At 46.6% G+C, this 22335-nt stretch overlaps 1 protein-coding gene across 2 annotated transcripts; it reads left to right on the forward strand.

Annotated features, from left to right (window-relative positions):
* The first annotated feature begins 1535 nt into the window (after positions 1–1535).
* On the forward strand, positions 1536–21380 carry NUDT3 (nudix hydrolase 3). 2 transcript variants are annotated; one of them, XR_010607354.1, is made up of 6 exons: positions 1536–1979; positions 11509–11619; positions 18859–18903; positions 19373–19457; positions 19883–20204; positions 20884–21380. XR_010607354.1 is itself a non-coding variant. In XM_065649276.1 (5 exons), the coding sequence occupies exons 1-5, from the start codon at positions 1881–1883 to the stop codon at positions 20050–20052; spliced, it is 510 nt and encodes a 169-aa protein (XP_065505348.1). In that variant the 5' UTR covers positions 1536–1880; the 3' UTR covers positions 20053–20597. The 2 variants fall into 2 exon arrangements, 1 of the variants encoding a protein (XP_065505348.1); XM_065649276.1 differs by lacking the exon at positions 20884–21380 and having other exon boundaries at positions 19883–20597.
* Positions 21381–22335: the final 955 nt, after the last annotated feature.

The following is a 22335-nucleotide window of genomic DNA, read 5'->3' on the forward strand; positions in this document are numbered from 1 at the left end:
TTGGTGTTTCAAATCTTTGTTTTAACCGATCCATCTGCCTTAGAGAAGTTCTCTATTCTCTAACGCTCTGTTGAAGTTTGTAGGTTGCGATTTAGCTAAACCTAATCCAGACTGACCTGCTGAATCCCAGGTGACTGGATTTAGCCAAGACACATTCATAATGTGCATTAAAGCAGCTCTTTTTTCAACTGTGCTAGTGGTATTCCTGCTGGGTTGTCTGCATCTACTGTGGCTTTTTGTTCAAGTTCCTGCTTATTTTCCTCTGCAGCGCAGTGGTGATGCTTACCCTTCTTATGCCTTTATTGGTGTGACTCTGTTGAGGAAGCGGTGTGTTCTGCAAAAGGTTTAGAATTAAGCAACTATTTAAAATCACTTGGAGTGCTTAAGTGTGTGGCAATTGGTATCAAGCGTTAAATGTTCTAAAAGAATGTATGACTCACTAAAGGGAAGATCCAAATGAGCAAGTAAAAATTGCTTTTATTCTGGGGTGAAGAGCTGTACTCTAAATAGACTTTCACCGGGCAGTGTTACCCCCACATGTTGAACCTCACTGGGCCGGGCGCTCTGTGCGGTGGGCAGGGATCCCACCCTCATCCTCTCGAGGAGTGTTGGCGGTGGTGCTGGACGGCTGTGCTGGTGTCCCCTTTGCGGCTGGTGGCTCTGCTGGGGGATCCTCACCTGGTAAAAGCCTTTATTCCCCCCACCCCGTACCTGTGTTACGTGTTTCTTACCTGCAATTTCCAGCTGTCTCCTGGTGTGGAGCAGAGACCCGGCTGCTGGAGCCACCCAGCGCGGGCAGTGCTGGGCCCTTGGCTGGGTTTCCTCCTGGGGGGCACACAAATTCGGGGCTGGGTGACACCGCTCTGCCTGCCAGCGCTGCGCAGACGGGCCCAGCCCTGCGCGGGGTGTCTGCAGTGGGGTGATGCGCTGCGGCCGCTCCTGGGGGGCACTTCTGGGGCCCACGGGGTGTCTGGTAGAATTGGGCCTGGAGGCCGGAGCCTAAAAATGCCTCTGAGAGGCCCGAGGAGGGCAAGGTGTGCAATAACGGGGGGTCGGCAAGTTCCCCCCGTGAGGCCACGCGGTGCTGGTGCCAGCCGGGGTGCGCGGTCCCTCCCCGCCGCCCCCGCTTTGTTCCGGGCTACAACGACACCCCCCCGCCGCGCTCCGCCATCGGCGTAAGCCGCCCCCCGCCTTGCGCAAGACGGGCATTCTCCCGTCCCCGCGGCTGCGCGCTTTGCGCAGAGCCGCTGTCAGAGCGGAGCCATGTGCGCTGGGGACCGGCTCCGCCCCGGCGCTGTTTGCGTAACTGCCAGGGCGCCCCGCACGCAGCCCCCCGCCCGCTTACGAACAGCCTTATTCTCGAAGGCGGCCTGCGCCGCAGAGGGCTCGCGGCGAGAGGAGGCGGAGGCGCGGCAGCGCTGTCTGCGCGGGGGGGAGCGATTCTGGAATCCGGGCTGCGCCGTATGCGTGGCGGGCGCGCCGTGCAGCGGCAGGGGGCAGCCGCCGCCTCCCCCGCGCGGCGGCTCTACGCCGTTTGCGTAGCGTGCCCCAAGATGGCGTCGCGGTCGGCGGCGGCGGCGGTGGCCGGAGCGTTGGCAGCGGCGGCGGAGCGGCTGGACGTGAAGGGAGGGATGAGGCGGGCGAAAGGCGGCAGCGCGTAGCGGGCGGCTCCCGGCCTGCGGGAGACAGAGCGAGACCGAGAAAGAGACTGTCGCGGGGAGGCGGCGCCCCTCTGTCCCCCCCCGTCCTTCCCCGCCCGCCCCTCGCGGGAGCCCCGGCGGGTCCTTCCCGGCGCCGCCGCCCTGCCCGCCCCCGCCCGCTAGGCCGCGGCCCCGCCGCCCGCCGGCCTCCCCGCCTCGGCCGCCGCCGCGGAGCGGAGGATGATGAAGCTCAAGTCCAACCAGACGCGCACCTACGACGGGGACGGCTACAAGAAGCGGGCGGCCTGCCTGTGCTTCCGCAGCGAGAGCGAGGAGGAGGTGAGGGCGCCCGGAGCCGCCGCTGCGGCGCGGTTGCGGGGGGCTTTTTTTTCTAGATGCAATTAAGCGCCGCTTGGGAAAGTTGGTGTTTCTCCCCCTTTATTTTTTTCCGCCAAACACCAGAAAAATGCCCCGATCTAAGTGCTGGTGGGGCGGTGGAACGGTCTGGTAGGAGCGCTGTGGCACAGGATGGGATTTGGCAGTTGAGTGGAGCGACCACACTGGCAGAACTTCAGTCCGGCGCATCACGAGATGGGAGAGGAAACCTGACCTCGGATTTATAAAAAGAAACTGGGATAAAAGGGGCTGGCTGGAGTGCCAGGAGCTGCTCCCCAGAGCGGCCGCGAGGAAGTGGGGATGGAAGGTGGATCGGGGAGTCGGGAACAGCCGTGGTGCAAAGTGGTTCTGTTGTCTGTGAAGTTAAAATGAAAAAGTTTACTCAGATGTGCAATTTTTCACCGTTCTTTTGATATCTTAACGTGGGCTTGGGGCACTGGGGATAAGCGAGGCTGCGGGTCTCTTTTCTGTTCTTCTTCTGGAGTCAGGCATACTTCATTTCATTTACTGGTTCCTGAGTGGGCTGTGCTAAAGTCTTTGTTCTCCTGATTATCATATTTGTAGCTACAGGAAATCGGAAGGGAATGCTGACAGTTCACTGGAGGAGAGTGAATTAGCATACGGTTCAGTTATTATTTAACACGGTGAAGGAGGCTTGACAAACCCTGTGTAGCTGTGCTGTCGTGGTGAAGTGTCAACATTTCAAGCATAAATAGTTTGAAATGAAAACAATATGTTTTGGTGAAGCGTTCATCATAGCTGGTCCTTCCCACTGACTTTCAGGAAATTTATAATACTTTGATCTAACTATGAAGAAGAACATAATTGTGTTATGTCATGATGCTGGGGCTGATCAGCACAGGTGGTCGAAGGCATCTGAGCTTCCTGATGCGATTTTACAAAATTTGTGAGGCAAGTGTGGCAATTCTTCTCCAGAGTAAGATGCTTGACCTTGTTTAACTACAGTGTGGTTGAAGACAGAAATGAGATTTTAACAGCTACCTGATGCACCCAGCTCTTGACTGGTTGTTGGTCTGTATGTCACGACATCTCGATTTGCAGCATCATGCGGCTCCAGCCGGCCCCATGGCTCCAGCCGGCCCCATGCTGGTCACTTGTGTCTTCTGGCTGCTGGGAACTGGTGTGCAGAGCTCAGAACGGTGTTGGTGACACAAGGGTCTGCTAACATGGCACTTTCACAATACCAACCCGAGATGGTCGAAGAAGGAAAAGTAAACTCGTTCCTGAGACACGCTAACTTATGACAAATTTCTTTCCGTAGAGTTAAGCTGGTTAAGTTTGCTTAAGGTTGAGCTTTAAAGCCATTTTGATGTCAAAGTTGTGTCTGTGTTGTGGCTTGGTTTGAAAGTGTAATCGGTGCCATTTCAGGCTTGGGTTGCAAGGGAAGACCTGGAGCAGGAAGATGCGTGTGCAGTTTGGAAGGCAGGAGCTGAGGTCGTTGTGTCCTGGTGCTAATTGTGCCACCTCCTTTCGTGGGTCTGTTCCAAGGCAGCGAGCGGAGCTCTGGGCAGCGAGGTTCTCACGTGAGCACCTGCTCTCCCATCTCCCAGCCAAAGCCGGCGGTGTCGCGCTGTTCTGTGATGGTTACGGGACACTGGTCGCTTTGTAAGTGATGCGGCATGGGATGGAGGTTGATTTCCTCAAGTACGTACGTGTGTGCTCTTTTTGTAAGTGAGCTGCAGAGATAGTGAAGCAATGAATTACAGTTTTGTTTGATTTTGGAGTGGCCTCCTGAGGACATCCCAGGCTTTCAAACACCATGTTTTTTTATGGTATCTGTTCTTTAACGCAGACCTGACACTGCAATAGCCCATCATGAAGTGGACTTTTCCAACGAATGCATTAGGAAAGGGATCAGGTCCCACTCAAACGGCTCCTCCACAGACACGGTGCTTCAGCTCAGGCAGGGGCCTGGAAGCCGTTTACGTGATGCTTGTATTGATTATTGACATCAGCAAGCAGGAAACCTTGATTTTTATTGATTTCTCTTTCTAGTTATTTCTGAGGTTAATTCTCATTTGTTGACGTTTCAGCCTTAGTTCGAGAGGAGTCTACTTGTCTAATCTTATTGCCAGCTGCACTTTTTCAGTGACAAGAAAGGTGTTATCTCTACACAATTATATAGTTTAACATGTCTGTGAAAGATTTTTTGTTTTTCCATTGGAGAATAATACTTTTTTTTTGTGCTACTGACATATTTTATTATTGATTACTTCTATGTAAATGGAAATTGAGATCTATTTAAAAGGCCTCTCCAGGGAGGAGGGAAAAAACCAGAACCAAAGTATGTTGGTTAAAGATCTATTAAAAGCTTACTGTTTAAAAATAAAACAAACAAAAAATGTTTTGATAAATAACTTAAACTTACTATATTAAAGTATTAGATTTTTCCAGGACTGACTGTTTCTAGTTACTGTTTCTTTTAAGATCTCAGCTCTCATGTTTCTCCTTCACTTCCTGCTATGAATTTTAAAAAGCAAGTTTTCTCCCTTCTTGAACCTCTAATTAGCTCCTGAATTAAACAATTTTGTCAGTGAATGAGAAGAAACAAGAAAAATTCAGATTACACTTACAGAGCAGACTTTTTTTTTTTTTTCTTTTTAGGTATTTACCCCCTAACACTTCAGTTCATTGACTTTATTTTCTTTAAAATCTCAGCAATCAATGGAGATTGCTAAAACAGCATGTCTTTGGTTAGGCATTAAATTTGCAAGTAAAGACTCTTAACATAATAATACTTTGGGGTTTTGTTGTAGTTTTCGAGTGATTTATTTTTCCTTACGCTGCTTGGGGTTGCGCATTTTCTCTGTGTTGCATTTGGAAGCTGCTGCTTTTGGACATGAAAAGCTCTGGGACGTTTTTGGAAGACCAAACGTTGGCTGAAAAGATGTGTCTGTTACATACTCCTTTAAAAAGCAGTACAGGGAGAATTCATTTAAACATGAATCTCAAGTGGAGCAAAAAATACAATTCTTAATTGGGCTGTATGGAAAAATCTGTGTTTCATAACCAGTAAAGCCACCGCAGAGCGACATCTCTCTGGGCAGAGGGAGAACGGGGGAATCAACGGGATTAATTCAAAGCGAGTGTGAACAGACTTCAAAGGACCTTTCAGCAGCCGAACGCCAGGACTCTGCTATTTTCATCTCTTCCGATGGAGTAAACTCCCTTGATACTTGCTGCTTCTGCAAACGTGGGGAAAGAGAATGTGCAAGAGATTCCGAGTCTTGTGTTATCACTGAAATCACTCATTTTATTGCTCGTGATGTCAGTGCCTCTCAATATTGCTATTATGGTGTTATTTTTAAATAACAGAAGTATTTTTTTTGTGTAGACCAGCTGTTTCAATGAGGAAATGTTCCAGCAAATCTCACTAATGTCTTACTATTAGGGAGCAGATGGAAGCCTTCTCAACGGCAGCATCTCCGGGTTAGATTTGAACAGAAATAAAAAGGAACCGTTTGGCTTTAAGTCCCGCACTGGTGCAGCTACAGGTTTAAGCATGCCTGCATTGTATCTGGTGAAAGGACAAGCTGCTCATTAACAACGGGTATTTTTAAAGACTTTTTGGAGGAAATGCTTTGGAAAGAATAGGATCCAGGATTGGTTGTCTTTTCTTAATTGTGAATGAAGCCTAAATTGAGAGGAGCAAGCAGAACTTTCACACAGCGCCTGGAAGCTGTGAGTGCGCCAAGGCAAACCGGCCACCGAGAGCTGGGGCTGGAGAAAGTCATTTAAATGCAAACTACCCTTTTTCTTCTTGCTTCTCCTGGGTCAGGTTTAAACCAAGCTCTGATGCCATGCAGCACTTCCCAGATTTTAACCACACTGATGATCACACAGTGTTCCTGGGCCGTCCTTTGTGCGTTCACTTCGCTATAAAAATAATAATAGCTGAAAGCGCTTGGAGCGCTTCACTGGTGGGACGTTAAGGGAGCCCAGCATCATATGATCGTTGTACTTTCCATGGAATACAGTCTCAGAATCTCTGTTCTGATGGTTCAGCTTGACTCTGCGTTCTCTTCAGCTCCATCAAAGGGCCATAAAGTTCTCCCTGTGTGCTGCTAACACGTCACTGCAGCTCCAGCAGGATACGGGCCGGTTTGGAAATATTCCCTTGTGCTTCTCCTGTCCCTCTCCACCCTGCTCGTAGCTGGTCTTCTCCAAGAGCAAGAGCATAAACCTTTGCAAAACCTAGCTTTCATCTTAAAAAAGTGTTTTCTAGCCTTTCAATAAACAATTTTACAAGGGATTCTGTGGTCTCTTGTACTTTCCCAAACTACAAAAGAATGAAAATTATTAAATTTCCACTTAATTTACTGGAGGCTCGGTAAGCTGGGGTGAAACTGAAGAATCGAGTCTGTCTGATTCTGCTGAAGCTCAGGAAAATACCTTATGAATAGTAAATATCAGTGTTTAGATGCTGTATATAATACCCAGCAAGTGGGAAGCAGGTCCTTGGTTTCTCTGAACAGCTGTTTTTCAGTCCAGCTGAGAGACTGACTGCACAGACTGGTCAAGGATCCTTCAGATTTGGTGTGTATTTCTATCAGAATTTGGATCTCTGAGCTGTCTTTGTGCAGTGGGTAATGCACAGGAACTCTTTGTTCTCAGAAGTTTCACGTTAACTTGTGAAATTGAGAGGGATACAGTTACCTACTGGGGAGATTGATTTTAAAGACACTTCTGATGGTTCAAATGTTATTTCCATTCCTATTGACTTGGGTGGTTACTTTTTCTTGTGTAAATAGTGTGTTGATGTTATGCATAGAATTAACTACTTACATTTGAAAGACTTTTCAGCAGGTTTTCATGGCTGTAGGGTTTTTGTGTGCTTTATTTTATGAATAGGACTTGATAATCAAAATAGTGTATACATATGCAACTGCTGACAGCCAGAGTTATTTGGTCAGTCTAAAAAGACCAAAATTTCTTCCCCCCGCCCCAAGAAAAAAAAGCCAGTTTAGAAGCTCGCGTTCCTTCTGGGAAAAGTCTGCGTGGAGCTGTGCGAGTACGAGGGGTCCGCGGGCTGGTTTGGACAGGCAGAAATGGGTTATCGGCTTCGGGGTCTCGCTGGGAGTGTCTCCTTATCAGCTCTTGGCCTCTGAAACAAGCGGCCGCTGGTTCAGGTGTTGCCCTGTCCTGCGACAGGCATGTTGCAGATAAGTTTTGTGGTTATCTAGAACATAATTTCGATGGAGGGAGAGGACTCTGAATTGTGTTCTTTTTCAGTAAGAGCAAGCAGTCACTCTAAAGTCACAAGAAAACTGGAATAACAGTAATATGACCCTTGGTATTTTGAAGCGAGCGTAGCAGTGCGGTACGCAATGCTTTATTATTATTCTAAGAAGCAGCCTAAAAACTAACAGGATTTTCTTTACTTTTTCCTCTGTGGTTATAGTACTGTAGACATGATCCAAATGCTTGAAATGACTTGAACTTCTTCCAGTTCACCTCTTACTCCTCTTTGAAGACTTGTGCTTTAGTTTGTCGAGTTCTGTAGCAGGAATGATTACCCCTTCTGACTTTGTCACTGGTTTCTGGGTGCCGCTTTGTGGGCTCACTCTCTTTGTGGCACGGAGCGAGGTGCGATGTGTGTGAAAATCCTACTTGTCTGAGGTGATGTAAACTCCTGAGGAGCAGCGAGGACACGCTGTTGTGGGCAGGAGCGGGTTTTGTGGCTGGCTGTTGGCCGAAGCCGCTGTCACGTTCCACAGCGGCTGTAGCTGCTGGCCGCAGGCTGTGCTTGTTACTACCATGTGCTGACCCCAGAACGTGCCCCGAATAGCAAGAGAGCGGAGAATCCCTCCTGTGAGCCTTGGCGTGAGTGTTCAACCATCCTGTGGCGGGAGTTCGGCAAAACGCGTGTTTTGTCGTAGTGTAATCAAGGCTGTGTTTCTGCTGGTTAGGTTAGATTTCATTTTTGCATGGCTTTGCTAACCACAGCGTCTCCTTTACCCTCCTGCTGCTTTCCAGCTGTTTGTCAGCATACGCTGTTCTTCACGTTTAAAGGTGGTTCGCTGTGGTCAAACCAAGATCCCAGTTTTGTCAGATATAAAAGCATTAAGTACAGTAACAATAATATGCTGGGATTGTGAGAACATTTGAGAAGAGCATAAAAGGTCTTTATTATGCTGGACACAGAGCTGCACCAGCTACAATATCCTGCTTGGTCATGGGGCACGTTGGAGAGTCGCTCGCACAGCTGAACTGCAAACTCCTGAATACAGAGACTCTTATTAAATTGGAACTTTCCAACAAAGACAGATTGTAGAGGCGAAAGCCATTGAAGTCGGCCATCTTCACCAGCCTCGCTACAGCACGTTGCGAGATGTTATTTTCTCGCAGTCTGATAAATAATGCTGAAGTGTGAAAGGAGTTTAAATGTCAGGAGGTTTGTGCCTTAGTTGCTCTGCAAAATACCTGATTTTGTGGCTTAATATTGATAGAAAACACGAACGTGCAGAGGCTGTTCCAGTAGGCGGTAGCTATAGGTTGGCTTCTGGCAGCAGAATGCTGGCTGGGCCAAATCCCGCGTGTTTCACATCTCGTCTGCTGTTCTTACGAGGCTGCCAGCTCGAGTGTCCAGGCTGGCGCGGGGCAGGACTGTCCTTTCCTGGGAGGGTCACAGCTCCTGTTCTCATCATGTATAGCCCAGCCGCTAATCATGCCAGAGTCCTTTTTGTCTGTGCTGTAATGCTTCTGTGGAGCCTCTTTCTAGGAATCGTGTTCACTATAGAGTAGCTACTCTTGGTTTATTTGTTGGGTGGTGGTGGTTGTTGAAATCCACCATAGCATGAAAGAACCTGGGAATCCCTCCATCTCTGCTCTGTTAACTGGGATCTAATTCTCTGCCTTATTTTGGTTGCCTAGCTTTTTGTTTTGCAGAGCACCATTATTTCTGGGGGAAAATTAAAATAAAAAATAAAAACCAAAACACGAAAAACAAACCAAAAAACACAAACCCCAACCCTGTTGTGAATCTAACAGCTTTGTATGTACCGAGGTTGGTTTAAGGTCGGTGTTGGTATCAGGGACTCCCAGATTTATCCTGGCGAGCAGCTCTTTTCCCCTTTTCCCACGATCTCCCCCAGGAGCCGCGGTGGGTCCAGCAGCCTCAGAAGTCTCAGCGTTTTCCTGGCGCTCCCCGGGAAGGTTGGTAGGGTTTGTTTGGGTTTTTTGTTTGATTGCACGCTGCTTTGAAGGCGGCTTACCATGAGGGCTACAATCTAGCGCTGTTTGGGAGCCCGTGCTGTAGCCTTCAAGCTTTGCTTATTTTTCTAACCTTTCTCTTATTTCATTGATTGTGTGTGAGAGCTACTTCAGGGCTGCCTTGTGCATTGCCAAGGAGGCTTGAGTTGCTCATTTCCCTGCTTTGAAATGACAGAATCCAATCCTGGAAAACAGAACTTGGCCTTATGACGCGATACCTGCAAATGCTTTTCCAAAAAGACTGCAAGACTTGACTCCAGAATCCTGCCAGGCCCAGAGGCTCAGCAGCCGTCTTAAACACAGCTGCCTGGCAAGAATAAACTCAAAAAGTCAACATTCCTTTGTGTTTTGGCCTGACTTAAAAAAATAAAATAAGTCACTTTGGGTATATTTTTTAATGACTCTTTTGATTAAAATATCTTCTCTAGTATACAGTCAAATGAATGTTTTTCTGTAATAAAGGAGTTAATGAACAAAAATTTAGGTGTTGAAGACATAGGAGCTACTGAGTGGCTCTTTAAAAAAAAAAACAAACCCACCCTATGCTCTTTATTCTATAGAATTCAGTTGTATTGGAAAATGTTTGGTCTAATTGAGCAATTGAATAAGGTTTTTGTCATGTTATGTTGTAAAACGGAGGTATAGTTGCCATTCTCTGTCCCGGCAGTTTGGTGTAAGTTAGCCTTACGCTATGTCATGTCTTTATTCTGAAACTTAGAAAACAATTCTGAGCTCGTCATGGCAGCAACACGAACTGGTACATCCCTCTCTGCTCAGCTGGGATCTTTGTTTTCCCAGGTGTTTGATGTTCACCATCCAACTATCGGGGGAAAGGTTTGTGGTAGGGAATGTAGTTCTTATCTGGGAAACAGCATCTGGCCTGTTCCACCCAATGGTGGTTCATGGTTTTCAGGGAGAGGTTGTTTTTCAGCAGATCTCATTTTGCTGCCTTTGGGGCAGTTTGTAAAATGTTTCGGTGTTGTGTGTGCCGTGTGAAAATAGGGATTTGGGTTATAATGACCTTTATACTCGATCCCTTTGAACAGGTTGCCTGTATTGGGACATGGGACTTTTTTAGATGTGTGTTTTTTTTAAAAACACAGCAGTGTCTGACCCTGGTTTTGAACCAGGCCTCTTTGTTTTGGGAGAGCTCATTGGTAGCAATATCCTGTTTAAAACTGTTGTAAAAGAATGACCTTGTAGGGCATGTTTCCTGCTCTCTCTTGATGGGATTTCCTTTTTCTTAAACAGGAAATAGTCTGATTACATAAAAGTGTGAGAATGACGGGTTTTTCCTTCCCAGCAAGGGTTGTTCATGCTAATTCTATTCAGAAAACTCTCAACTGCCAGAGCAGCTGAAGTTAATTTACTTTGCCTGAAACTGTTGTTTACACCTCAGAGTTCCTACTGGTGTGTTGCTGAAGCATTGTCTCGGTCCCAGCAGTCCAGCAGGCTTTCCTGGAGAAGCCTTGTCCAGGGATTTTCTTAGCAGATACTTTTTCTCACCAGTGGAAGGTGGCAGGAGTTCAATGGCATGAAGTGTGCTGTACAGAGTTTCAAAGATCTGTTTCTGCAGCTTTTTTTTTTCCTTTGAGCTGGGACTCTGAACTGAAATTGGAAATGACAAAGACGCTGCTTCCTTACCTGGCAAGAAAACATATGATTGAAATGACCATTACTTTTGTTTTAACTTTGTCCTGGCCTCATGTTTAGGAATTTCAGTCCATGCTCTTCTGTGTACGATACTGGTGGTGAGTCCAGATGCAGTAAAAGTCCTATGATGTAGCGGGACGAGATGCGGTGACACAGGCACAGGACACCGCGTGTGGTGGGTGCTCGGGCTGTGGTGGCTGCTGGGGCCCTGCGGCCCAGCCCGTGGTCCCCGGCTGCTGCCCCGGCCGTGGGAGCTCAGAGGATGAATGAAGTCCACATTCCCTGTTCAGGCATGGCTAACTGCTCAGGTTTTATATATTGAAGAAGGCCAAACACTGTGGGATGTCAAGAGGATGGGGCCAGAGTTTTCAGTGCTTTAGCAGGGGTTGGACTGGATGGTCTCCAGAGGTCCCTTCCAACCCCAACCAGCCTGGGATTCTGTGAATTGTACTGGAAAAAGTGGAGTGTTTTCAGGACTCCTGTTGGCTTGGAGGTGTGGGAAGTGCAAAACCAACTTCTCTTCAGCTGAGCTCTGCAAACGACCGTTGTCTGGATTTGCGCATCAGCTGTGCCCCGCTCTCCGCAGGTGCTGCTGGTGAGCAGTAGTCGTCATCCCGACCGATGGATCGTCCCTGGGGGTGGCATGGAGCCTGAAGAAGAGCCCAACGTGGCCGCTGTGCGGGAAGTCTGTGAAGAGGTGAGTGCTGGCGAGGCCGGAGCTCCCGCAGCTTCGCTGCTGGGTGTCAGCCAAGGCTCTGGGAACTGGTGTTTCTCTTGCTTGTTTTCCCTAAGACAAAGAGCACTATAGGGTCACTGGTGGCATCCACATTGTACGTGGGAGGGAAACCAGAGTCCTAAGTAAAGATAGCATGGGAATGTAATTAAGGCTCTCACTCAGAATTAACTTCTCCTCATCTGATACCTTAAGCTGAAAAAGGATAAAATTAAGCTACAGTCATTTCAATACATACGATGATATTCTCAATTTTGTTTTCCCTGTAAGAAGAACAGTTTCTTAAGAGAACTTAAAACACCAGCTGTGCTTTAGTGAAGCTATCTAATACTTGGGTAGAAGGTAGAAATAAGACCTTATGAGCCACTAAAGACATTCCAAATATGGGGACCTGAGTATGTTTTGGTCTAATACATATTTTGAGTTTTATGTGAATAAGAGAAATTGATCATAAAAGTTATAAGCAACAATTCCTAATGTGCTTGTGGTTTTGTTTTTTTGACTTGAACCCATTTCAGAAAGAGGATCAAATAACAGATCAAACAGATTGATGGTCTGTGTGCAGAAGGCATGGTTTTCTCTTCAAACTGGAAGAACAATTTTATTCTTCATAAGGAATTTAAAGCCAGCAAATGGCAGTTGACACGCTGTATGTAAAACATGTCTTCAGAATTCACTTCTGAATATTGTGGAATTGGAGAGATGCTTGTATTCAGTAAACGATTAAATGATTATATGTGGATGACCAAGTAGGTTCACAGTTATATAAGGCAGGATTAAAAATGCTTTCAAGAGGGTTATAAATCTCCATGCTGCAGAACAGAAATCAAGAGCTAATTGATGTGACTTGGGAGGAAGCTTCTCCAGTAGTTGCTTTATTTAATTGTCTGGTATGTGAAGGTTTTTCTGTGAAGTATTTGGAAGTACCTGCTGCTGTCTAACAACATGTTGAATATTTGGGCCTCTGGACTAACCTGATGTGGCAGTTCCTGAGCTGTGTGTTTCTCTTCAGATGTTTTTGTGATCTAGCAGTTTATCAGAAAGATAGGAAAGACTATACTGTGAAAGTTTGGGGTTTTTTAAATATCTTTAGGTCCCTCTAGTACTGGGGATTGCTGTTTGCAAATTTTGCTTCCAGCTTGTAGTACAGCTCCTGCTTTTTTAGTAACTCAGCAATCTTTCAAACGCGTTACAAGCCAAAGTGAGTTTAAACAGAAAAATAGGAACATTTTTAGCTACAGCCTCCTGCTTTACAACCCAATCATTATTAATAAATTCAGTTATTTGATACAGCAGTCAAACGTCCATACAGGAGATGCATGGCTTTGCCTTTCGAATCCATGAAATAAATCCGTACGGAGCCTCCATCCCGGGCAGCGCGGCCCTTGGACCGGCCTCTCGTTCCGTGGTGCTCGGTGGCTGCGCGGCCCTTGGCTCTGTGGCGAGGGAACTGGTTTGGGCTGGCTCAGATAATCCTCCTGCTCAGCTGGTGCTCCCTCCTCACGTGGACCGGTGCCCGACGAAATGTAATTCAGGCTGCGGCAGCCCGGCAGGCTGGAGCCGTTCCCGGCACAGCACCGACCCGCTCGATGCCGCTGAGCGAGCGGTAAACGCCTCGAGCTCCAGCAGCGCAGCACTGCCCGGCTGGCCTCCCACACCCCGGCCGACAGGGCCCGACGTGCAGCTGTCAGATGCTGTTACCAGAACGGCTTTCCTGAAAGCTGTCTGCAGAAGAGCAGCCTGTCAGGTGTGTAAGATCCCTTGAGCACTTCTGCAGCTGATGCTGAGGCTGGGAAACACAGGCGAGCTTTCAGGTGTGCAGGGCCTTCCTCAGGAGGATTTGTGTTCCGGTACCCTGCTTGTGATCCGCACACAAATAATCAGGCACATCAACTGTCTGAAGCTCAGTGAGCTGTTTGCTGTAAAATGTTGCTGGGGAATGTGTGTGCAGGGGGGATGTTTGTTGTGTTCCAGCTGTAAGGACCTGTGCCCCCGGGTTCCCAGCTGGTGCTGTTGGTTTGGCAGAGGGGTGTTCCAGGAGGCTGCCGGGCGGCTCCTGTGCGTGCTGCCTGGTAATCCTCGTTCACCCTTGCATGTGAGTCGGGGCTTTTTCGGACAGGTTGTAGCTGATGCAGGTCTCTGAGTAGGTGGATGTCTGGATGGTTTTGCTCCTCTCCTGGGCCAGGCACGTCTGGCACTTGCAGGGAAAGCAGAAGTTCCTGAGCAGGTAGAGTCTGCTGCTCCTGTGGGGAGAGGGAAGAGCCTGTTTCCTCCATGTCGATCAACACAATGTCAATTTTATCCTAAAAGAAGGTGGTTTGCGTGCTGGTCAAAGTTATGGAAGAAATTTGTGGGCTTTCGGTGACTTTGGTATGCCTTTTCCATTTTAATAAGAGCCAGTTGGAAGAGCTGGAAGGACTCATTATCCTTTCAGTTGCTTATGGTCTTTGAAGATGACAATAGGCTGGTTTTTCTCAATTCATTCTTTTTTTCGTGTGGCAGGCATTTGCTTTTAAAAATATGCTTCCCTAAACCAAGATTTTTAACTTCTGTATTCACTGTTCTAATTTCACCACATATGTGTTTGAGTTTTTCCAGGTGATTGCTGGAATAATTGTCATATAAAGAAATTGGGCCTTTCCCTCTTTCTGATTTTCAAAATGTTAGAAGACTTCCTGAGAATGGAATGTTGATTCAGAGTGAAACCTGTGATCCTTCTGTCCTTGTCCCAGTTTGCAATAGTCCTTATCTACATTAATCTCTGCCAGCAGAAGTATTAAACTAGACAGGTACTAACACTTGTCATGCTTGCTGTTGTCTGCATAAAATCTGAAGTGACTTGAGTTCCTGGGCATTGTTTGTAGCCAAAGCGGCAGCAGACAGGCACACTAGCACTGAAGGGGAGCAGCCTTTTCAGAATAAACCCACTGATTTCTGACAGATTGCGGAAAAACCATGTAGTCAGTCTTACACAGCAATGAACTCCAAGTGTGTTCTCAGGTTTGCCTTCTAGGAAGATGATGTGCCCTTTTAAAACAGTCATTAGCACAAATGTAGTGTATTTTTTGCTTCTTCATTCTTGGATTTTTTGCATTCTCTCCCCAAAACTAATGTGTTAGGAATAAGGGTTTTTTATGGGTGTGAGCAACTGGTGAAGAACATGTCTTAGAAATAGATGCCTTAAATTAAACTTATCATAGAGTAACTTTGAAAAAAAACCTCCACACTCATCTGTTAAACCCAAAGGCATTTCATTTTGCACTTAGAGCATCTTTCACATCCTGACCTTTAAATACTTAGTAAGTGTCAAGTTCTATAAAATTACAGGAGTGTTAGTTGTGCTTTCTTCATGGGATCTGTGATCAAACAGCAAGTGATGCCAATATCAAAAATAGTGCATCATGATAGTACTTTGATCTGTGTTTTTCCTTTTCCCCTCTTAAACATGCTTTATAAATAGTCTTTTCTGTTTCATGTATTTTGTTAGTCATTTAGAATATGAATATTGGTATCTTCCAGGGCTAAAATAGGAATACTCTTTTTAAATATTTCTTAAAGTTCTTCTCTCCGTCATGGTATTTAATGTTTGTTTCACAAATGTAGAAGCATGTATTGGTTGTAATGCAGTAAAGAATCAGATGGATCAGTATAGCCCTCTGTGAGACACAGCAGAGCAGATTTGCCTCGCAGGTCCGTGGTTGTGTCTGTGGAACTGGCCCGGCCAGCAGTCCTGGTGGGCGTGATTTACTGCCTTCAGAACTGCGGGGATTAGAGCAAAGATTTGGGGCTTTGACCACAGTCCTGCCCAGCAGTAATCTGTAGTAGATGCAGGCTGTGAGCCTAATAGAGCAAAGTAAAATAGCTGAAATTCCAACCCACATTTTCCTTAGCTCAGATGGAAGGAAATAAAAGCCATCCCAAGGAACAGATGGTGTTGCTGCAGGCTGCTTTTTGCATCTGACCCGAACTTATTTTCAGCTTTGAAACCTGAACCTGCTGTTCTTGGATGTCTTCAGTAATTTTTCTTTATTAAAACAAGTTGTTCCATGCACAGCAGAACTAGTAAAGCTTCATTTCCTCCAGATTTTTTGTTCCTTGTCCGGAAAGCCCAGCCCAGCCCTCGGGGCGCGCGGCAGCGGTTTGATTGGAAGCCCTGTGCTGCTCTGGGGACGCTGGCTGTGGCTGTGACGTTGGGGCACGTCTGCCAGGTCCATCTTTTCCTGCAGTGGGGGATACCTTGGACATTGCAAACTGATTTAGGTCTGCAGAGCAGTGGAAAAGCAGCTTGCTTTGCGAGCTCTGTCTGTCCTCTTTCATACCTGAGTGTCTCTTCCTGGGGATTTGCTTTATTTTCACGCTGCAGATGGAAGAGTTGGTGCTGGTGCCCTCCTGCCCCTTGTTGACAGGTTAGTAGCATCCTTCTGGGACACCTGTGTATTTTGAGGACAGCAGCAGGGGTCCCACGTGCAGCACTTCTGAGGCTTGAGGGGGAACATGTGCCCAAATAAATTGTGCTGCCTCTGCCAGACACTGTTGTGGCCCGTGAGGGCACAGGATCCTCAGCGCATTTACCACTGAGGAGAAAATTCCTGAGTCATCTGGTGCAAATTAAGATTTAGATCCAGCTTCAATCCTGACTGAGCCTGTGACTATGCTTTGAACTTTCCAAGAAAACGCTTGTTGTCCTGCAGCGCAGTCGGGAAGGTGCTGGGGGCTGGAGCTCTGGAGCTTGCCCAGAGAGGAGCCTGGCAGTTGTGTTGCTCATTATCGGCCTTGCTTCATTAGTGACAACAGCTATAGATTATTTTCTTGAATGTCTTGGGCAAGTTGTGTGAGACTCTGAATTCCACTCCCACGTTTGTTTGTTCCATTGAATGAAGTACGTGATTGTACAGAAACTATGATTTACCTATCCAAGCTGTCTAATGATAATTCAGTGTGATTTTCCTATAGCATGTGTTTGTCTTGGCCTGGCTTTTTGTGCCTTTTTGGGTGAATAAGACTGGGCAGAATGGAGGATGAGCTTAGTTTGCTGGCAGGGCATATTTCCATCGCCCATTTGACCAGGACAGAAGGGAGGGCTCCTCGCCTGCCTCGCTTGCTTCGAGTACCTTTTAGCGCTGGGGGTGAGCTGCTCGGGAGGCTGGTTGTGCGGGATTCATGCTTAGTTTCCAGGCTGGCTAGTTGCCTGGAGAGAAATTTGTGTCTTCTCAGGCTTGAGAGTTCACTAAACCATCACAATATCATCTCTGGGTTTTGACTGAGCACTTCTGCAGGTAGGTGAGCAGAGATTCAGTAGTCTTCTCCAGGAGCAAGTGAAGAATATTGGTCTAAGACAGTTATTTACCTGAAACATTTGATTACGTTTCACCTTTTAATATATTTCTGTATGTAGGGATGTTGTGAAGGTGGAAGCTTTGTGTTCCTCTCTGTGTTATTGCTGCCTGATTGATATGGTTGCTTATAAAAAAAAAAAAGAGCTCACTGTTAGGGGCTGCTGAAGGAGATGTTTGAATGAAATTCATTTGAAGTGCTTCCCTCCCAGCTCGGTTCTGAGGGAGACGAGTCCAGGTTCGCAGCGCAGTTGTGCAGATGAGGAAAGTCGCTCACCCGCAGAGGTCAGCGCAGCTCTGTCCGGCCGCGGCGTGCGCAGGCACACGGACGTTGACCTTCGTGGAATTGCGGTTGGGCTCCAGAAATAGCCCCGTGGTTCAGTCAGTGCTCTACCTACGGGCTGAGCGGAACAGCAGAAATACTGATGAGACAATAAATTTTGCATCCAAAACCAACATAAAGGATTCGGTTGAAAAGCTCTTTCCTAGAAGCAGAGGTCAGGGAGCATGTGACAGGGAGAATGACAGATTTCTATGAACGCTGTAGTCAGGGGAGCTGCAAATCCTCTTCTGTGGGGGCAGCTCTGCCGTCAGCCGCCGTTAGGAGCAATAGTGAGGTGTGCTCTGCCGCTGGTATGTGGTGTCTGTCTTCACTTAGAGACTGGGAACTTAGCTGGTAAAATCTTTTCATTAATAAAAGTTCTTCCTTTCTGAGAGCATGTGACGGTGCAGCAAATGGCTAGAAGCTGAACAAGCGGCAAAGGGTGTATCTCAGCTGCTCAGGACGGAGCGTTTGTCTAAGTAAATATTTAGTTGCCCTCACCCAAACAGTTTAAAAAAACAAACAAACAAAAAACCACCACAAGAGCGGGCGGGGAGAGAAAAGCCTGACGCAGTCAGGTCTCCCTATCTGGCTGCAGGAGCAGCGGCACCGTTTTCCTGAACGGCTCGGGATGTGTTCCAGCTGCCAGACACGGCAGCTGAATTTACCTTCCAAATGTGGCTGAGTTGTGTGCCAGGCTGTGTGTGTCGTTTCAGACCAATTAAGTCATGGAGCAAAATCTCATCTTGTCTGTAGCACACGAGTTCCAAGCATTTACAGCTGTAAGGAGAAGGGAATGTAAATGATGGGAAAAGGGCATTTTGCCTTTGCGTGGTGGAGCCTGGTGAGAAACGGCCCCTGGAGCCCCAGCGGGGAGCGCGTGTGTGAAGTGATGGCAAACCCCGGGGGTCCTCGTGGGACTGCTGCCTACATCATCTCTTGACTCTGTCTGCACTCGATTCAAAATCTCCTTTCAATGCCTATCTGTGTTTTGTGGAATGTCAAAAATAGTCTTGTTCCTGTTGCAGAGGCCACGTTACAACATTGAAAGGATTTTATGTTTATGTTAGTTTGCTTCAAATGTATGCAGGGCACTCCTCTGAAATAGCTGGTGGCCGTCAGGTTGCTTTGGTGTAAGTGGATGTCTTACACCTGCTTTAAAGTTATTTTCTTAAACTGTGATTTCGAAGAGGTAAAACTGCTAAACCTCAAAGCAAATTTTATCTCTGCTTAGACTACAATGACCTTCAGAGGAGATCCCGGTCTTTCAGGGTATATTGGTATTCAATTAGTAACTCATCAAGTATGTATTTTTTTCCTCCAGATTGAGTCCAAAATGTTTTGAATATAGAAAAAGAAGAAAAAACTCCCGGGAATGCGTGCATGGTTAGAGCTTGTGATAGAGTTATGGAGTTTTTTTCACAACCATGTTGTTTTCAGATTAACAGAATTTTGCAGCTTTTGCTTCATGTGCTCCTGCACAACAAATGAGGAAATGTGTCGTGACCTGTTGTTAAAACCTGTTTTTTCTCTTTGAACTTTCTTTAGGCTGGTGTGAAAGGGACGTTAGGAAGATTAGTGGGAATTTTTGAGGTAAGTTACAGATACTGAGGCTGTGAAATTTTGATGTAAAAAATCGTCTTGGAGTAAAAATCACTTCCTAGTTTGTTATGAAATAAACTAGATAACTTGTTTGAAGGAAAACTTAAAACTCTCCATTAAATAAAACGGCTCGTGTGCCATCCCAGTTCAGTTGAACTCGTCAGTGACAGGGCAGTGTAACGGTGAATATTCTCAGTGCCTTCAGCTGCCACAGAACCTGGGAGCAGTTCCTCTCCAAAATACTGCCCTAAAGATCAGGAACTAGACCTTTGGGCTGCAATCCCTATTAATACTTTCAGACCTCTCCTTTAAATTGCAGTGGTGTTTAATAGCCAAGTACAATGCGAGAAACTGCGCATGAGGCACAGCAGCATCCCAGCGCAGCAGCGTGCGGCCCGTACTTGCCTCGTGCCTCTTGTCCTTTGAGCTCCATGGTCACTGTGCTCCCCTTGCCTTCCAGAACCGGGACAGGAAGCACAGGACGTACGTTTACGTGCTCATCGTCACGGAGGTGCTGGAGGACTGGGAGGACTCTGTCAATATTGGTGAGCCATTCCTGCTGCCGGCGCTGCCGGCTTTGGTGCAGATAACACCCCAGCTGAGCATCCCTCGGGGAGCTGCGTCCTTCTGGGCTAGTAAAGGTGCTGCGGTGTGTCCTTTAGTTGCTTTAGAGAAAAAAATTGTGCTCAAATTGATGCTTTTGTAAACTCTGTGGCCAAGGAGAAGTAATTCAGCTGTACAGCTGCCTCTATAGCAATTTTGTGTTTAATTCTTGGACTTTAAGATAATAAGCAAAGAGCATGAAGAGCTGTCCTTTCTAAGACTGGAAGGAAATATACGTGGGCAGTGTAATTATTCCTGCAGCATTAGTGCACATGATAATGATTGAAAGCTAATCAACAGTAATATTTAACCATAGAAAGATTAACATTGTTTCATTGCATCTACTGATTTTTCTTTCTACCCACAGGAAGGAAAAGGGAATGGTTTAAGATAGAAGATGCCATAAAAGTTCTGCAGTATCATAAACCAGTGCAAGCCTCGTATTTTGAAACCTTGAGGCAAGGTTGTTTGGCAAACAACGGCACTCCTGTCATGACCACGACGTACTCTGAGAGCTCCATGTCTGACATCAGATGACTGAAGACGTCCCTGTGAGAGCAGTTTTGAAAAACAGACTGAAACACGGATTTCCTCCCCCGCCCCTTTTTCACATGCCTCCTCTATCAAACAAGGCATGGGCAGCAGCCTGTGGCAGAGCAAGTGTTGAGAGTGCTACCATTTAGTGCAAGGTGGGATTTTTTTTTGTCGTTGTTGGCTTTTTTTGCATTTTTGGATATGTATTTTGTAAAATACATTTTGTGCATGAAGTGCCCCTTTCCCGTGACACCGCTTCCATGGCCTGGCGAGCGAGGCTGCCAGTTCTGCCTCTGCCTTGTGTTCTGAAGTGTCCCGTTTGTGTCATCCCAGCCATAGCCACTTTTTTTTTTTTTAATTAAAAGACTTCAAATGTGAGATCAGCTCTTTAAGTCTTAGTCTGTACTGTAAGGTGCTGTTCAGACCTGTGTGGTGGTCACTTTCAGCGCATATGTATAAACTTTTTTTAGCTGGAGAATCTAACATTTTAATTCTGCGGGAATTTTTTTAATCCTGGTCTGCTTCTGAAAAGAAGGGTTCATAATTAAGCTGTTTGCCTTCTGTTCTGTTTTTTAAAAATCCGCGTTCTGTGACAGTGCTAGTGGCTGGGCCAGTTTACTCCCATCCAGTATCTCCTGATTTAGTGCAGTGACACTCGAGGGCAGTTTGATCACCTGCAGACATCCCCGCTCCGTTCCTTCTCCTGCAGCTTCTGCCAATGTTTCCGCATTTTCATCAAAACAAAACAAAAAGGAGTTGGTCTTTAACACTTGGCCAAAAATAAATAGCCTCAGAAATGCTACGATAGAAACTGAATCTCGTTGTCTGTGGTAGGAATCGGGGACTGAAAGCGGGGTCAAAGTCAGACAAACTGGAGCGTCGATCACCGCTGCTCGCCGATCCTGCCGCGCTCTGCTGACGGCTCTTCTTGTCCACATGCCTTACACCGAGCTGAACTGGAGACGTGGAATTTGTGCTAACGCATCAGATTGTACTCGCTGAGTGTTACTGCCCGACCCCTCGGTTGGATAACCGTGCGTGTCCCTGAACAGAAGTCCTGGGGGAAAAGTTCAGGTGTCCGATCTCTTGTCCTGTGGTTCTGCAGCACTTACAGTGGCACCATGAGCACGCTCAGAACGTTTAAACTTTCCCTCCGCGCAAGGTACAGCTGCCTCGGAGCAGAACTGCTGCAGACGGACACCGGTGTGTAGGGTAGTTCCCCTGATGCATTGGCACACTTCACTTTTTTTTTTGTTATTTTTATTGATGTGAGTCTCATGCTGTCTTGATTTGCCAACAGTGTTGTCTAGTTGGGAAATAAAATGGGAAGGGTTGGGGCTGGGGGGTGGGTTTGGACAGGTACAAGTTTTGGGAGGGGCATTAATTAATCCCTGGCTTGGGACAAGAAGTAGTTGCTGAATTCAGTAACTTCTCCTTTGTCAGAGCATAGCCAAGATGTGAAATTAAATCTGCAGTACTCTTTTTTTTTTTTTTTCTTTTTTCCTCCTCTTTATTTAACAAAAAAAATGTTCTAATAAATACTCACTGTTCCAGAGTTTTCTCTCTTCCCGAGAAGCACTTACAATATGAAAATCTGGTAGAAATATCCATGGAGCCTGGGACACGAGGGAATGGTATCCTTGCTGCTTTGACAAGAAGCTGTTCGTTTCAGGATCCTTTTCTGTTCTGTTCCTTGTTCTTGCTTTCATCAGTGTGGAGCAGCAGTGCCAGTGGTGGCTGACATGGAAAACCATGCGTAAGAAAAAGCTGAGAGGAGTTATTCAAGAACTAGCTTGAAACCACCCAGTACCTGGAACTGAGCCTAAATTGCACCAGTTCAGTTCACTTCAACTTAGAGACGAATGTACAATAAATACTGTCTTACTCTCTGCTGATCGGCCTGAACCAAACTCTCCCAAGGGCTGGAATCTGGAAGTGTACGAGAAACGCAGCCGCTGTTGGAGCCATGAGTGGCACCTCTCACAGCCACCTACTGCGTTCAGCTGGGTTTCTGTCTTTTCTGTACAGATTAGTATGTTGGAAATGCTTTGCAACAAAACAGCTGGTACTCCTGAAAGGGTAACTGCAGTTTTAATATCAACAGCATGCACACTCTTGTTTTTAAACTAAAAATGTTTTTACAGGGCTGTTAAACTGACAATTTAGGGTAGAATATTGTTAATGACTTGCTAATGGCTTATTTGTTTGGGTCAGAAAAATAAATTGTGCCAAGAAAGTGTTTTAATGTGGCATGAACTGATGCTGTTAACACAGTAACATGGAGTG

Source organism: Caloenas nicobarica, chromosome 21, assembly GCF_036013445.1.
Source record: "Caloenas nicobarica isolate bCalNic1 chromosome 21, bCalNic1.hap1, whole genome shotgun sequence".
NCBI classification, from domain to species: Eukaryota; Metazoa; Chordata; class Aves; order Columbiformes; family Columbidae; genus Caloenas; species Caloenas nicobarica.

Bases quoted from the DNA above. Each gene is read 5' to 3' on its own strand.
- NUDT3 (XM_065649276.1), top strand. From the start codon at position 1,881: ATGATGAAGCTCAAGTCCAACCAGACGCGCACCTACGACGGGGACGGC. The intron at 18,904-19,372 runs GTAAGTTACAGA...CTTGCCTTCCAG, and splicing joins GATTAGTGGGAATTTTTGAG to AACCGGGACAGGAAGCACAG. The intron at 19,458-19,882 runs GTGAGCCATTCC...TTCTACCCACAG, and splicing joins GGAGGACTCTGTCAATATTG to GAAGGAAAAGGGAATGGTTT.